The sequence below is a fragment of the Aethalodelphis obliquidens genome, unplaced genomic scaffold (genome assembly GCF_003676395.1).
Source record: "Aethalodelphis obliquidens isolate GAN/ISIS:26980383/991018 unplaced genomic scaffold, ASM367639v1 scaffold10, whole genome shotgun sequence".
Classification (NCBI taxonomy): Eukaryota; Metazoa; Chordata; class Mammalia; order Artiodactyla; family Delphinidae; genus Aethalodelphis; species Aethalodelphis obliquidens.
Window position 1 is genome coordinate 22,670,322 of NW_020837954.1, and position 18,442 is coordinate 22,688,763.

General features: G+C 41.2%; 1 protein-coding gene across 1 annotated transcript in view; it reads right to left on the bottom strand.

The window, feature by feature from the left end:
* Positions 1–18,148, bottom strand: part of MDGA2 (MAM domain containing glycosylphosphatidylinositol anchor 2) — an 848,836-nt gene extending 830,688 nt beyond the window's left edge. The window contains exon 1 of the mRNA XM_027111155.1: positions 17,708–18,148. Within this exon, the coding sequence (XP_026966956.1) occupies positions 17,708–17,987 (280 nt within the window). The 5' untranslated portion in view covers positions 17,988–18,148. The remainder of the gene's footprint in view (positions 1–17,707) is intronic.
* Positions 18,149–18,442: the final 294 nt, after the last annotated feature.

The following is an 18,442-nucleotide window of genomic DNA, read 5'->3' on the forward strand; positions in this document are numbered from 1 at the left end:
GAGTACATATACTATTTAAAGCCAGAGAAATCAGCAACTGACTATGTCTGTACCAGTGAGAGGGGTCTTGACATTGCTGAGGTCAGGACTGACAGTAGGAGATGTCATTACAGACTTGGATTCCCTGACAGCAGTGGGAATGATAGGATCTCTAAATAATACAGGCCAGTTTGAAGCACTTAAGTCTCAGTAGCAATGTTCGCACAATTAATCATAAAAAGCAGCAGAGTGGCAGCCAGGGTGAGGGGAGTCACTAAAATGTCTATTATCCCAACCCTAAACCAAGATAGCAAATCACCAACAATATTGTTTATCGGTAGGAATGGAGGATACTAGTGCCACTCTTAAAACCCTGAAGGAGACATTATGTCCTAATTTTATTCACTAGTCTGCTCAATACAACAACCAAATGGATGATGGAAGATGAGAGTGGACTACCAGATATTCAACCAAGTAGAAGCATCAATCACAGGTGTGTGGCTAGTTGTGGTATCTTTGCTAGAGCAGATTGATACAACTTTAAGTAACAGTAATTGATAACTGGTCTAGCAAATGCATTCTTGTCCGTCTCTATCAAGAAGAACCAGAAGCAGTTCTCACTCACATGGGGCAAACAGCGGTATACATCTACCATCCTGACCCAAGATTATAAGTTTTTCATCCTTTGCCGTAATATAGTCCATAAGGATATGAACTTACTGGACATTATGTGAAACATTACATTGGTCTATTATATCAATCACATCCAATAAGTGGGCCAGATAAGCCAAAATTGGCAAGTACTTTAGAAGCCTTGGAAAAACACATGTGCTCAGAGAATGCAAAATTAACATATTAACCAATGAAAGTTTTAGGGCTCTAAGACCTGAGTAATGCGAGGACAACTCTTCATAAGGAAAGGACAAAATATTGCATCTCACATCATTCATCAATAAGAAGGAAGCAAAATCTCTAACAGCCCTCTTTAAATTCAGGAGGGAACACATCCTATGCTAGGAATACTGATCTGGTCCATTTACCATGTGTGACAGAAGGATGCTGGGTTGGAATGGGGCATAGGGAAGTCAAAGGCTTTGCAGAAGGTACAGGTTTCACTGAAGAAATCCTGAAGCTTGGGCCATATGATCCCACAAACTCCATGATATTAGAAGTATCTCTGGTGGGAGAAAATACCATATAGAATTTATGGCAAGCCACAGTAAGAGAATTACAGCATAAACACCTAAGGATTTTAAGAAAGCCCATGTCATTTGCAAGAGAGAATTAAAAATCATTTGAAAATAGATTATAAGGTACTACTGAGCCTTGTTGAGGCAGAGTGCCTGACCACAGGCTATCAAGAGACCATGTAGCCAAATATGTCCATTATAAGCTGGATTCTGTCAGCCAAGTCATGCAAGGTCAAGCAGGCCCAGAACTAATCCATTATTAGATAAAAATGGTATATTTGGGACTGAGCACAAGTAGACAGAGAACGCACAAGTGAGCTACATGCAGAGGAGGTGGTCCGGACCCCTACATCTACCCTGAATAATGAGCACTGGCTCCCTATCATCAACTCCCACCTGTGACTGCGTGGGAAGTCCCTTATAATCACCAAGTCCAATAATGGTCTAGAGATTGGTTTGGCTTGATATGTGGTACATACTAAAAAGGAACTGCACCCCACTAGGGGGTGTCTTCAAAGTCAGTGGTGAGGGGAAATCTACCCTCAGAACACGGACAGAACTTCAGGGATCATACACTCTGTGTGGAAAGAGAAGTAGATGAGGTAAGAATATATACTTACTTACTTGTTTATTTATTGGCAGTGAATAGCTTGGCTGGTTGGTTGGCTGGATGCCTGGAGTGGGCACAAAGTAGACAGATCTTTGTCTACCATGTTATTGCCCCCAAGAGAGCATCCACCATGAAAGAGACATGTTGCAGACTGTACTTTCTAAAGAAGGCTGCAAAAATTTCCTTAATCACACAAATCCTTCCTCCAATGTGAACTTGGCACTATTCCCATCAACTAGTGGGATCTATAGTCCCTTCCTTTCAACCTGGGTGAACATTTGTCTCTGCCTCAAACAAGAGTATATAGAATTGATGCACGTGGCTGCCCAAGCAAGATCCCAGGAGACTACTTCTATCCTCTTGGGATACATGCTCTTAGAATCCAGCCACCATGCTGTGATGAAGCCCAAACGATGCGACAGCCCACATGGAGACACCCCATATAGGCATTCTACCTGCCAACCAGATGAGGTCTCAGCTGTCAGCCAGAATAAAGATGCCTCCAGATGATTCTAGTTCCTAGATGTCGAGTCACCCTCTGCCTTCAAGTTTTCCCAGGTAAGGGTCCAGAAACTATGGGGCAAAAATAAGCCATTCTGACTGTCCCTTGTATGAATTCCTGGCCCACAGACTCCATGAACATAATAAAGTGGCTGTTCTCTACCACTAAGTTTGGATGGCTTTTCACAGAGCAATAGTAATTAGAGTAAAGCAATAAACAGCCAGATAGACATAAAGACTTGACCAGCTGACATCAGTCAGCTTGCCATCAGTCACCTCAGTGTTGTTCACTAGGTGCAAGAAGAAAGCAGCCACAGTGAAAAGTATGGACACTATGCATATATTGAGTAGCAAAGGCTCCCATTCACAGAGGCTTATCAGCTACCACTGATGCTAAATGTCCAACCTACCAGTAAGAGAGACCCTGACATACACCATGCCTCAAGGAAACTAGCCAGCTGTTCAGTGGTAATCGACTACATTGGACTCCGTTCAGATGTGAAGGAGCAGAGAGTCATCTTGACTAGAATTGACACCTATTCTGGATATGGGTTTATATTTACTGCCTACAAGGCCTCAGCAAGCACCTCAATCCAAGGGCTTTCAGAATATGTAATCCACCCCAATAGGATCCCTCATAACACTGCACTGAACACAGGGATCCTCTGAAGAGAAAAGAAAGTACAGCGATGACTATGTGATCATACAATCCACTGGTTATATCACGTCATGTGCCACTCAAAAGCTGCTGATCTGATAGGATGATAGAAGAAAGAGCATCTAATAGAGCAACTTGGGGAGAAGACCCTGAGTGGATCAGGTACCCACCCCCAGGATGTAGTATAACCCTAAATGAATGATCATCATGTGGACCTGCGTCCCTAGCAAGTAGAACACACAGGTCCAAGAGTCCCTTTACCTTCACTCCTAGTAACCCACATGGAGTATCTGTGCTTCCAATCCCCATCATTATAGACCCTGTGTGGCTAAGATTCCCGGTTTCCAGAGAGGTAACACATCCCCCAGGGAAAAGAGCAAGAGTCTCAAACTCCTGTGACAGTTGCCACCTAGCCACTGTGGGCTCCTTGTGCAAAAGACAAGCAGGCAAGAAAAAGTCACCTTTCAGGCAGGGACAATTAACCCTGATTGTTAAGAGAAGGCAAGACTGCTATGAACTCAATGTGAGGAGGGAAGAAGACATCAGGCACCCAGGTGACCCACGTAAGTATCTGCTGGTGCTCCCTCCTGATTCTGGAAGCAAACTGACAAATGCAGCAGCTGTGGAAGCAGCCTGAAAAGGGCATAGAGACCAGGATCCCAAGCCCTTCAGCGTCGCTTACACCAATCAGCCCATTAGAGTTGCTAGCTGGGGGTAAGGGAGATCTAGAAAAGGTGGTTAAAAAAGGGATGATGGGGCTTCCCTGGTGGCGCAGTGGTTGAGAGTCCGCCTGCCGATGCAGGGGACACAGGTTCGTGCCCCGGTCCGGGAAGATCCCACATGCCGCGGAGCGGCTGGGCCCGTGAGCCATGGCCGCTGGGCCTGCGCGTCCAGAGCCTGTGCTCCGCAAAGGGAGAGGCCACAAAAGTGAGAGGCCTGCGTACCGCAAAAAAATAAAATAAAAAAAAGGGATGATGAGTATCAGAGTTCAGGAGCAGCAGCAGGGGCTGAAGTTTATCCCGCAGACTTTCTTCTTGTTTGTATCCCTAAGACAAGAGGCCTGCTCTCAGAGGACCAGTTCCCAGAAGGGATGAACTTTCATAAGCAAGCCAATATGAACACCACAGGGGTGATGTCTAGAAGATGTGATGCAGTGTCCAGAAGCCCTTCTGCATGAAGGCATTCATTCCCCCAACGCCCAAGAGTGTTACCTTCTGATTGCTCACAGTTGAGTTTTCTCCTAGGATTTGCCTTCAACCCAAGAGAAGCTGAGATACGTTGCCCCCTCCCCAGGGGCAGCCCACACCCAGTGACTGGTGGAAAAGGGGATGAAAAGGATCTTTATCTGGGACATCTCTGAAGGTCTACCCCAACTTCACAGTACCCCATTTGCTCAGCTTAGGACTCTCCTGTAACTGAATCGCAGCTCAACTTCTCCCCCTGCTGAATTCTGGCTCCCTCCCTCTCTTCCAAGAGCACTCCCTCCAAAACCACCTGCATGTTAATCTGCCTCTCAGTCTCTGACAAGCAGATACCTCATCCTGCCTTGATCCATCCTACTAATTCCCATGACCTGGGCCCAACTATTTTCCTGTAATAGCAATAAATTGATTCCAGCTGATTCTGCCTATTTGGGGGCCAATACTCTGACCAGACTAACTCACCTGTTCCTCCACATGCAACTTCAAATCCAATCCCCCCAGAACAGTACATAATAGTATACTGGAAGTTTGCTTTACTGGTTTTCATTTACTTGCTTTATCAAACACTTTCAATTTGTAGAAATGCTGAGTTTTTCATTAATAATGAGAAAACCTCTGCAATGTCATAATGATTGTTGGGAGGATGACAGCTATGTACAATGAATGAGAAGCAGTCAATAGTTAAGCCACCAGAAAAGATTCTTAGAACAATTTTTAAATAATCTTTAAAAATATCTAGACTTTACCTTTTGTCACAACTAAAGATATTTAAATAGCATTTTCAAGTTCATAAGAATCTCTGTTCCAGCTTTTTTTAGACATTTAATTGAATTAATATTAATTGTTAATATTTATAATATCCAATTAAATGATAAACCATAACATAGATGCATCTTAGGTATCTAATTTTATACCTAATCATTAAGACACTATCCACCTTCATCCAAAATAGATCATTGCATCCAAGGTATCATAAAATACAAAAATTAGGAGTAAAGAAAGACATAAAAACAGGGTGCACTATTTTTTGTAAGTATTCCCAGATATATCATTAAATATGTGAGGTAGGAAAAACATACAATCTATGATTAAACTCTTTTGAACTTTGATTTGACTCATCTCTTACTCTATTCCTTTACAAAGGCTTGCAATTTAATTTGAGATTCTTAGGTTGCAAAATACATGATGGCCCACTCCATTTAACAACATTATCACAATTTTCAGTGTGCAGAAAGTCATAGACCACTAGTTTCAACTATCTGGCTTGAATATGAAGAAGCACTCTTTAGAGAAAAATTCACAAAATCGATGTTTCTCCATATTCTTAAAGAGGTCTGACTTTAAAACACAACAATCACAGCACCCAGTTATACTAAGAATTAATGAATTCCACATTGTGAATTGTGAATGTATAGTGAATTTCAGGGCACTGCTCTTGCAGCCAGACTGAATTAAGAGTTAAAGTTCTAAAGGCTCAACTGCCTCTGAAAATTTGGGGGGTGGTTATCAGTTAAAGAAAACATCAGCTGTTTAGAAATGCATGGCATCACAGCTGAATATAATACCTTTCCTGTTCTCGCTTGAAATGGTTTCCTATCGAAGCAGTTTCTGTATCAATCACACAATAACCAGAATGGTACAGGGTTATACTATATCACACAATAACTACATTCAAAAAGCATAGGAAAAAAATTACTTTTATAGCCGCAAATGCTGTAGCTAAAAGCCTAAAACAAATCACTAAACTGCACTAATTTGTAAGCTTTGAGGTTTGAGGAACTCCCTGGCAGCTAAGAGAAGGGGCAGAGCTTGCAATCAACTCTCCTCTTGAGCACAACAAGATTTTCAAAAATAGAAACCCACTGATACGCTGATATAGTCTCCTCAATTAACTCTGCAAAAAGTGCCCAAGCCATACCCAGAGGGAACTCAAGGCAAAAATCAGGCCACATATCACACTTAACTATCAATCTTACCAAGGCCAGTGATTGTTAATCAGCCTGGGGGAAAATAAAGTAGTACAGTTGACAGTTTATTTTTTTTATGAGCACATGCTTCCTATTTTACATGGAGGAATATAACTACTTCTGCAGAATATCTAGTAGAGCCATGTCTTCATTTTTACAGGTCACTAATTATGAATATGCTTAAAATATCCTACTAGTCCAAAAATAAACTATACCAGAGAGAGTCCTCAGTATGGGCATTTTGCTTCTAAAAAGAAAAAAAAAACAACGAAAATTATAAATCATATCTTCTTTTTCCAAGTAAGAAAATTATGATACAAAGTGCTGACATTAGCTACCTATTTCTATTTCTCAGGCAAAAAGCTAGAATTTATCACCTAATCTGCATTTCAAATATAGACTGAGACGTCACATACATGGCACAAGATGATCCAGGTAACTTGCATAGCTTCATCATAGTGGGTATAAACACACATATATGAACATAATTTAATAATACATATAATATATACAAATATTTATTTTCATATACACTTCATATGTGATTTCAAATTCAGCCACCGGTAACTATATGTTAGTTAGTTAAACTGTACGAGTTTCAGATTTCTCATCTAATTCATTCAAAGATTAGAGTATGACATAATGTATAAAAAACTCCTAGTCGAAGGTGTGACATATAGGAGGCACTTGAAAAACGGCAATTATTCTATGAAAAAACTACGATATCCTATGTTTATTTTTCAACGACAGATAGAAAAAGAGAGCAGATAACCCAAGTTAATTGAATTTGGTTTACAGATATATTTTAGAATTCATACTTGAAGACAGATATGCCTTATGCTCTAAATTCCCACTTAAAAAAGAGGAAAGACCAGTATAAAGACCTGACTAATAGAGCAGGAGGGATGGTCTTTTGAGTATGCAAGTGACACTGGGCTTCAAGTGTATACATCACTATAGTTCAGGTAAAATAAACTTCACATGTATTGCTCTTATGCAGCTAAGAAACATTTCTGTCAATTGCAAAGATATAGAAGGAAAAAAGTAATGTGAGTTTCTGAAGGTAATGTTGGAAATTGGTGAACAATACAAACATGAATTATCACAAAAGATATCTAAAAACAAAATGAATGTTAGATGAGAGACTGCATGCCCTGCTGTCAACACTGAATCAGAGTCAGCTTTGCAAGGGAAGCAAGAAAGCCATCCAATTCCTTGTCTAAAGTTCAGCCATGAGACCCACTCCATGAATACACAGATACACCCACATACCCACACACTCATAGACAGTTAATATATATGAATATATATTTTAGAGTATATACATATATATATATACAAATATATATGTGTAGTTTATGTGTAGAAAGATACACTTTTCTGAAACTGGAGAGGTGATTAAACTTAAAAGGTTTACACTTTCTCTGAAACTGGAGAGGTGATTAAACTTAAAAGGTTTCAAAGTACTTCTTCGCATCAGTAAGCTTAGAGAATTAAGGCATTAACGAGTGAGTTGACAATGATGACAGAAAAGTTAAAACTTAAATGCTTTTTGAAATATCAACTAAAATCATATAATGATAATAGAGTTCAACAGTAAATTATAAAATCACAGGAAGCAGGAAGAAGGCCACTTTTAACCCCAGCTGCTGTAACTAGAGGAGTGTTTGTTAGTGAGATACAGAAAATCATCAGAGGATAAGTAGCCTCTGAGTAAAAAGGCTGTGGCCCACTGAGAATTATTCTTGTCTTAGGTAAAGAGGGAGAAGTTTCTAAACCCCAATCTTAGCAATATTACAGGGTCAGAATAGAAGAGAGCTGCACCTCCTTAGGCAATTACACTTAGATGAAGCTACACATGACAAAGTAAGAACAAAATTAGCCCAAGATTGAGGTTTGATTAATTGTAAACTTAGACTGAAAACTTTAATATTAGTACAGCAGCTCTGTACAAAGAAAGGGTACAGGTAATATAGTCCAGTGTGAAACATGAACCAAATGAAAAATGTAAGTATAAAAGAATGAGGCGAGAATCACAATAATGGTGTAGAATAAGTCATGAAAAAGAATGAACAAGTTCAGAACCAGGATAAAAACAATAACCATACAACTTCTTGATAATAACTTCACTAATTCTGAAATACTACCAGGATAAGACTGACAACTCAAAAACTACACGTCAGTTAAATCTGTGCATGTCACAGAGTCTACTGTGTGTATATGCTTAAGGTGACATGCTTGGCAAAGCCAGTATTTTTCATCCCTCGCAGTGGGGAAAATTATTCTCAACTAATAATTTTGTTGCCTGTTTAAAGTCTCAAGTAAAGATGACCTTTTGGTTTGGTTACAGAAGTACCTGACCAATATTCCCAACCAATAACTAGCTAATATTCTGACACTCAGAAAACTAGCCTAATGAATTTCTTCCATGTAGTTAGTTATATGAATGGGTATTATTGAGGTGAATTACCTTTCACCCTCAAAAAATAGAAAATAAGTGTTTACCAAGGATAATTAAAATCCATTATATATAAAAATGCTTTCTTATGTATGTAGCTGTTACAGTGTAATGGTGAATAAGGTCCCAGCCTTTTCCGTTAATTCTATAGATTTTTTAAAATAATTAGGCGACTAGGTGGGAAACAGTCATTTTGGTCACTTTGGGACCAAATACACAATAAACTTGTGATAGCCCCACTTAATTTATTCTCATTTTCTCTGGTTTCTCTGGTTTTATTTTTAAATTATCAATGACTTGTAGTCTCTTACAAATATATCCCTATTTGTATCATTTTTAGATTAGTCTCGAAATGGCAGGACATTGAGACTATTCTCGCTCCTTGATACAAAAGCAAGATTTATACATATATTTGAACACACACATATATAAATATACTCATGGTCATAAGGTTTAGGTGACACTAATTGTCTCTAGAGCTCTTAAATGAGTGGGGATACCAGCTCCCCACCCCCACCATTAAGGAGCAAAAGGAAAAACTCCAGGGTTATATGGATTGAGAGGAGACTAGCCTGAGGAGCAATACCAACCACATGTGCATACAAGATGCAATATCAAATGGCATTTTCATGCACATATTAATATTACATATACTGTTTAAAAATATACCACTTGAGTTATTTTCTGATAGACTGACAGATGGGAATTATTTTTTCCAGAAAAAAATTACTTTCTCCCTGTTACTTCCAAGCCCCTTATCTCTGTTCTGAGAACCAAATGGCACACCTACTAGGAGGTCCAATTGTTGGACCACCTGAGTATACTTTTTTAAGAAGATAAAGGACACTTGCTATGCAGTCTCCCTCTACTCCAGATATAAAAATGCAACCAGACTTTTTTATTCTTGCTGTTATTTACATTTTCTCTGTATAACAGCCCACTTTCCTAAGAGTTTATTAGATATGGAAACTGAGGGATAAAGAGATTAAGATTTTTTTTTTGCTGCCTTGCACAAGAATAAACATAAATAAATAATGAAACCACATACCTCTTTTCATAAAGGTAACGCATTCATCTCAGTGGCTGTACATTTGTAAAGAACAACATGATTCTAGACCCACAGTCCACTGCTTCTAAGTAGCAGGCACTCTTAAAAAGCCTTTGAAAAGTCTTTGACCTGAACTCCAAAAGGCGCTGCTATGTAAGTTCAAAGCTTCCCAAGTTTGCGTAGAATTGGGGAGGGCTCAGAATCCTACAGGAACTTTAGAGACAACCGTCTTAACTCCTGATGAGCAGGTCAGGTGGCTCCACATTGCACACACACAAACCGAGGAACTTGGTAGACATAAATATCTGAGCAAGTTCCAGAGTATCACACAGTCAAATTTATTTCACAGACTTACAGACTTTGGGGGAGAGGGAGTTACCACAGGTTAAGGATGGATACATCTTTCTAGTTGGGACAAACTTTGGAGAAATTGCTTAGGTTTAATACTAGACACGTACTGCAGGGTTATTTTCCTTTCTGCCCTATTATTCCTGCAGCTGGGATCTGTGCTTTAGCACTGGCCTATCCTCCCTCTTTATCTATATTACATCAACCTACTTTCAAGTCTCAAACCATGACGTCAGCTTTTTCAAGTTTCCTCCAACCATGGCAGCTATCAATGCTCTCTCATCTTGCACAAATATTTGTATATTTCTCATAGCCTTATTTTGTTTGTTTTTCCATTTGGCTTTATCTTCTTAATTAACTAGTAAACTCTTTTTGAGTTCACAGCTCTTACTACTTAGTTACATGTTTAATCCATAGAAGTTATACCTTAATTTGCTGACTGAAGTTACCAGAACTTACCCACCATCTGACCAGAATCTGTGTACAACTCCTACTGAAAATTTCTGAAAAGTTGCATATCTTCTTCAGAGTTTTATATCCTTCTCAGGAGACTCGTGGGAGCCTCCCCCTCTTCAGTAGGAAGTGGACCCAAGGCAAGGCCTGGACCAAATTCATAGCTCCACTCAAAATAACAAAGAGAATGCCTCAATGTTTAACCTGTGCCTATCTCTCCTTAAGTACAATCAATTGGCAGGTAGAATAATCTGGTCCACTGGGACCATAGGCTCTGTTTAAGAATTCCTCGTCTATCTTTCCCTTTCAGGAAAACAGAAAAATCTCCCTGAAGTTGTCATTCAGTCAAATTGCAGACATTGTTTTTTCTTCCTCTGTTTGACACACATGAACAAAGTTCTATTTATTTCAGAAATAAAATATTTTGCTGTTTTGCTATTACTTAAAGGACAGATATATTCTTCGAATGGCCTTTCCAGGCCAGCATTTGATTTCCTACTCACCTCATTGAGATTTCACTGCCCCTTGTGCTGTCCTTTAAGACTGTGGGAGGTCTAGCTATGAACCAACCCTTCCTCTTTCAGACATATGTTTCCCTTTCTACAGAATCATTCCATTATTTTTATCCCTCCGATTCTTATTCCAACAAAACAGGACAAGAAATATGCTGCTTGCGGATATGGTAACATGTCACATATTTGACCCCACCTGCCAACCACACAATAGTCCTTGGTATAGTTTTGACGGGGAATAGCAAGAAACTGATGTCTCCTATTTTTATGTAAAGTTATAGAGGTAGCATACTAAAAGATAGAAAGAAAAGTTACGTCATAATTCCTAATACCTTTGCTCCTACCATAATATGTCTTTCATTGGTAAATTTATAGTAAATGTGTAATAGCCAAAAAAAATGTTCCTAACATTTGAAATCCTTTTCTATGACTGTGAACTCCTGGGGAAAGTATGATTTAGATTATGAAATGGAAATCATCTTTCTTACTGAATTCAATCAATTACATCAACAGGAAAGGAAATAAGTGTTTTAAAACACAAGACAGAAATAGTATCTTGGAAATAGTATCTTGGCATTAGTATCTTGGAAAAGTAGTAAGAAACCAATATAAGAGAGCTTAATTGGGATCAGTTCAAGGTCATATAAGTTAAGTAAAAAATGGAATTGTACTGGTATAAAATGGGAAATAACTAAGTGCACGATCCAATAATGGAGATGAGGGATTTTAGCAAGGTGACAAAAAAATATCCATCCAGTGAATAAGTCTGGATTGTGGAAAAAAGAGTTGTGAAAGAAATCTCACGAATAGGATAGGACCACCATCAGAGTAGCATAATATAAAGCCATTGTGTCATAAATTAGTGAGATGATTTAATGCCATCGTAAAGTCTCTTCTGACTTTATGATTTTACAGGGCCAAAAGTTTATTAATTGGATTTGAAAATAAAAATAGGATACAGTGGCCTATAAATGAAATCATTTATTCATTCTGCTCTAAGTAATATTTTTACATTGACAGTCACTGAAGCAAAGAAATGAAATTTCATTTTGAGGGACTATTCAGTTAACGGCAATTACAGTGAAGCTAAAAACGTTCACCCTATTCATACTTGAAATGAATTCAATATAATACTTTGCTTGTCCTTCCAAAATAGCCAAAAGGGAAAGTAAGATCTTCCCCCAATTCAACTGGGAGCTGATAGCACATTCCTTTAGTTCACTGCAGCTGCCAAGAGCTCAGTTCCAGGACTAGGCGGGTATAACTGACTGTTTGCCTTTGACTTTGTGGGTTTAGAGTCTTGGGCCCAACTCTTCCCAAAGCATGAGGACCAGGCCAGAGAACATGAGTGATGAATTACCTCAATAGGTGGAAAGCAACCCAAGATCACGGTTCCTAACACTGTGTTAAGACATAAACTGAACCCACAGGCTCATGCTATTAGTTGCATCCCATGAGCCCTACCCCAATCACATTACAACAGTACATTTTAAAAGAATACAGAGCACATTTTTTCCGGAAAACCTGTTTCTCAAAATAGGTTTAAGGTGGTTTGCCTTACAAAACAAACACTAAAATAATTTTACAATATCAATAAGAAGAGCTGGTATCAGAGACAATAAAATTAAGCCAAGATAATGAAGATCATGAAAAATGCCTTTCTTGAATTTCTTTTATGACATCTATTCACCCTCACTGATTTGTTCTCTAGAAAATGATTCCTTAGGCTTAATGTTCAACCTGCTCAATCTAAAGTACTTAATAGCCCACTTAGGGACTTCCCAGGGACAAACAGGACATGAGCAAGTAACACTGTATAAAATAATCTGCTCATTTGTCATGCAAATTCTCAGTAACACAACCAGTAAGGACAACCTTGAATGTGCAACAATAATTTCAAGATACAAAGGACAGCCCACTTTTCCTGTGATGGTGACCAAAGTGGTGATGATCCAGGGTACGTGTGTGTGTGCGTGTTCTCGTGTGCACATAGGGACAGTGGGGTAAGGAGTGGGAAGAGAGAAGGTTAAAGCTAATTGCATATGACAGAGCTTCAGATTTACCTTTTTTTAGCAACACTCATTAAAGTCATCTCCCACAGGCTGACACCCTAAATATGTGTTCAGTCAAAAGCAGAATCTGATCACAGGGTTTCTCCAAACTCAAACAGGACAAAAATCACAATTCAATGCACCTTGGGATAATTTTGCTGTGAGGATGGAAACATCCTGGGACTGGATGTAATGGTCAACTGACCTCCCAGAGCACTCTTATCCCTTTGGGTCAATCTGTACATTTAGATTCAACCCACTGACAGTCTGAAAGATCTTCCAGATCCTTCCTGTCTACCTTATCCCCTGGTTCTCAATTCCACCAAGTCTTTTCTGTCATCTACTGCCTGGGGTGTCATTCTTAAAATTTATGAGACTAATTGATATTACCTGAATTGAGAGAATACAGCTTGCTAATTTGTCATACAGATGTGTTGATAAACTTATTCTATTTATTGCTTCTAGCACATCCTGCAAGCTATTTATGGGCAGTTCATTAATTATTTTAGGACACCAAGTCATTGGTAGATTTGGCTCCCATTACAAACTATTTAGACATAGACTTTTATTTTGTTTTACAATTGCAGTGGGGATTTGTCCTGTGCTAATGCAGTTACAATCTTTTATTAGCCTCCTTGTTAATTAAGGGTATAATAGGTCAGAAGTAAAAATACAGTGTGTGTCAATGGAGCAGTTTTTTCCTTTTTAAGCAAGACAGCTGTGAAGTTTACAGGAGATATGATTCTCAAAATTATGTAATTATCAACAGGTTCTCTAAAAAACACAGTTAAACATCCACAGAATAACTTACAAAGAAAACTTTCAAAACTAGGAAAATACTTTGGATCACTCAGCTCTAAGTATTGCAGTCATATACACCTAGCTGGGGTTTACATTGTGACCCTTGATGCTATGTTTAATCAGTTATCCTAAATGTAATGCAATGGGTTTAGTGCAACAAAATTAACAATGCCAAAAATGGATACCAGTTCACTGTTCTTTAATGACTTCTTGGTTTTCAGTGACGTTTTATAGTAAAAAGAAAATTAAAATAAAACTTTAAACTTCCAAGATTATTTTGAGGAAAAAGCTTGAATACCAAAAATTTTTTTAAATTCAAAACGGGAGAATATAAAAACTTAAGAAAATTGATTTTAAAAACTACACAGGGAATTCCCTGGTGGTCCAGTGGTTAGGACTCCACACTTTCACTGCCATGGCCCCGGGTTCAATCCTTGGTTGGGGAACTAAGATCCCACAAGCCTCATGGCATGGCCAAAAAAAAAATATTAAAAAAATTAAAAAATAAAAACTACACAAATATAGATATCTACAGGGAAAAATGCTATTTTTAAAAAGTGTTTTTTAATGACATCAGAATCATTGGTGGAGGGTGGACAGGCAGATATAAATCAAAAGATAATCTCCCTTACCCAAATGCCACATATACACAAATCTCAGCTACTGTGCAGTAAGTCTGCTAAGCAGTATTCCCAGATAAATGACAGTAAGTCCCTAGGTCTATAGCAGAAACTTTTATACTTAAGTAGTGCACACGGTACCAAGCTGGTCAAACACAATAGGAAGAAGACTACAGTAACTCAAGACAATATAATCTATATATTAAAACAAATAGTCTCAATTACTGAAAAACATCTGAATTTCATGCTCAGAATTTTCCAGGCTAGCAGTAGAAGAATGAAGGGCTGACTAGCTATTTCAAGGAAGAAAGGTTACAATGATATGTTTCTAAATCATGTAATTAGTTTTAGGCTACAGTGAAGTGATTTTGCCTGAATTACCGATAAAATAATGTTATTTTCTCTTGAACTTACCTACTAGAAAACAATATTAAGAAATAATACTTTGTGTGTAGCACGAATGGTTTTACATCTGGCAAACACAGGCAACTAAAGGGTGACAGGGATACAGACTTATGCTAGCAAAGTTCCTATCTAGGTCTTTGAAGTCTCTGTTTATAATTGCACTGCTTTTTTAAAATTAATCATCTTCCAGACTCCTCATGTAAAATGTTCAAAACACACTCTATAATCTTACACTAACTCTTATGTCTACGTCCTTCTTACAGTTAATCAATATTTTATAGCTAAATAAAAATAAAATCTTCTCTTCCCCATAAATGCTTCCACACACACACAAAAAATAAAACTACTTCAGGTTAAGAAAGGTCATGGTTTACAAAGTCAAAGCAATGAAATGTGAAGTTTTATCAGTGGTTCTCAGACTTTAGCATGCATCCTAATCATCACCTGAGGTGAAAAACACAGAATGTGGATCCCAAACTCTGAATTTCTGATTTAGAAATCCTGGGAGGGGTCAGAGAATTTGCATTCCTAACAAGTTCCCAGGTGATGCTCATACTGAAGGTTGCGGATTCCCACTTTGAGAATCTAACTTCTGTGATTTGTAAGACATATTTGAAAAGTAATATATAAATATATTTTTTCACTCACCTGATAGCTATGACATTTATAACGACTAGAGATGCTGACTAATTTTCAAACAAAGCCAATTCTACTCCTAGCTAAGTGACTAATAACCACATCAATAGTAAAAGAAAAAAAAAACCACCACCACCTTCACAACGATCAGCTCAGTAGCAGAAATGCCTTCCCCCTTATTGTTAAGCAGCAAGGCCCAGGACTGTTTTGATGCAATTGTTCTCTACTTGTCTCCACTCCTAAATCTTACACTTTCCCACCGCCCAGCATGAGACTTGCCAGGACAAACAATCTGAATGACAAACAGTGACAGAAAAATGGAACCCTTTCTAATCCAGACAGTTCCAGAACATCCCCTACCCACCACCCCGATTTTTCTCACTTCTCATTATCTCCTACACACACACATTTTAAAAACAAAACAAAAACAAAAACTCTTTTTATTTGAGCTAATCTGAACCAATGGGAGAGAAATAAAGACTTGGACAAGCAGAGTTCACTCTCACGCGAGAAGGTTCCATCTTATCTGCAGCACTCCTCCATCCCTAGAATCCCAGCCACTCTCAGCTGCGGGACACCAGACTCCAGCAGAAGTCAAAAGAGCACTAAATGAATTCCTGCTCTGCTCAAGGCCTCACCTCCTGCCATCAGCCAAGCGGTTTAAGCCAAGAGGTTCAAGATCTCAGCATCTCTCCTACACACACCAGCAGTAGCGGTACCAGCACCACCACCACCACCAAGAAAGCTCGCTCTCATTTGGGAAAGAGGGAGTGAGGAGAGAGGGGAAAATTAAGATGCTTAGAGGTGGGAGAAAGTGAAGATCTCTTGGCCAGAGCCAAGGAGGGAAGTAGGAAGACAGGCAAGGGGAGTGGCCGATGAGGCGAAGCAGAGCCCAGTGCTCGCCGCTCCTGACACTCTCCCCACCGCCCCCCCCAGCACCGCTCAGCCCTGGACAAGACACCGCGGAGAGAGTAAAGGCAGACCTCTCGCCTCGGTTCCCAAACACCTGCCCACTGCGCACTCCACGTTCCCAGAGAGTTTGAGGACTCAAGGTCCCCCTGCATCCGCGCCCACTCCCAAGTCACTTCTAGGGTCTGCGCTTCCACGAACACTCATGCTCTTTGCCCGGGGCAGCCGGTGCCTAGCACTGCAGCGCTGGGGTCCCAACCCCGAGGGAGACCAAAGGCGGGCTGCCAAATTTCCAGCACACAGTTTCTCCGGATGTCGGCCCTAGCCTGGGAGCTGTGGGTGAGTCTCGGCTTGCTGTCCCCTCAAGGGCTGTTCTCTTAACCTTCCTACCATACCTCGAGAACACAAAAGTTATTTTTCCTTTGTAGCACCGCCTGCTTATCCCAGGAGAAGACTCACATTTGAGCCAGAGGGTGTGTGTGTGTGTGTATCTTTCAGTCCCGAAAACCAAGGGTGCCAACTGCTGACAGGCGAAGGAACCTGGATTGGCTCTTGAGGACTTAAAAACATCCGAATTAACACGTTCACCCTTCTCTCCGTCCTAACCCTCCCAGCCCTGCGTTTTCCGGAGAACTGAGATTATGTTCCTGTTGCAGTGAGCTAGTGTCCTGCCCCGGAGCCGAGACGCGCAGACTTGGCCGTCCGTTCATTCATGCATTTGCTCATCCATTCACATAAACATGTTCCTTAATTGTGTCTGGCACCGAGAATCTTGCCTGCTATTTTCCCCTCCCCAAGTCAGTGCTTATGGCAGCGGTTGGTGCAGAACGCAACTCGACTGTCAACCCACTTCCTGAGCTGGAAAGTCAAGTCAAGCAGGCATTCAACTCTCCCCACGCCCCCCCCCCCCCAAAAAAAAAAGGAAAAGGAAAAGAGAAGGCTGAGACACGGGGCGGAGAGGAATGGGGAGCTCACTGGGGTCACATTCGAAGCTTCCCTTTGGAGGAAACCGCGGCACCGACACCAAGGCATGCAAGGAGCCAAATCATTATTAAATCAAAGACTGCTAGAGCTCGGGCCCCCAGAGAGGATAAATCAAGTGCAAAGCCACTTATTCGCACGAGTGCTGGGCTGCCGGCTCGACCCAACTCCGAGCCCGAGCCGAGGCGCTGGGAGAGCGGCTCGCAGCCCGATTCGCAGCGCGCTCTCCGCCTCCTTATCGCTCCCAATAACGTGATGAAGTGGAAATCAAAAGCCACGCCGGGAGGGGCCCCGGAACGGCGCGAGTCGTGCATTTTCGCTCACCAGCCTATCTTCCCTAAGAATGCAAGGTCACAATAGCGTCGCGATTCCACTCACCGTACACTCCTTGGCCAGAGATCCCCTCCAGGAAGACTGTCAGCAGCCACACGAGACCGTACACTAAATCCATCTTCACGTGAACATGAACATATCCAGCCCAGGGGGGACGCAGCGGGACCTTCTGGAGGCCGGCGGCCAGCCGGGCGCGCTCCGCTTGCTCCCCAGCCGAGCCGAGGTGCCCGGGAACCGCTCGCGGAAGGGGGAAGCGCAGTCCGTCTGTCTTTCCCCGGCGGCGGCCGTGAGCGGAGCGCAGGAGCCCCGCACACCCCACACTCATACACACACACACACACACACACACACACACACACACTCCCACAACACAATACCCTGACACAGACTCACACGCACGCCTCACTCACACTGGGCGCCTGGGAAAATCGCAGACGCCGGGGAGGAGCAGGGGGCGTGATGGGAAGCGGAGCCGTGAGGCGAAGTGTTCTTCAGGGGAGCGGACTGGAGTCTTCGCAGCTGCTGCGGCGGCGGCGGCGGCGGCGGCGGCGCGCTGGGCCGGCGGCGGGTGCTGGCGAGGGGCCGGGTGTGCCGAGCGGTGCGAGCCTGACGCGGGCAGCCAGGGAGCAGGAAGTGGCCTCTGACTCGGGGCACCGAGCAGGGGCTTCCTCGCTTGGGTTCGCCTTTACAAAGTAACTCGCGAAGGTCCCCGGAGGAGCGTCAAGCGGCGGCAGCGGCCCGCCCGCCCGCAGTCCGGAGCCCCCAGCCCTGATGTCTTGC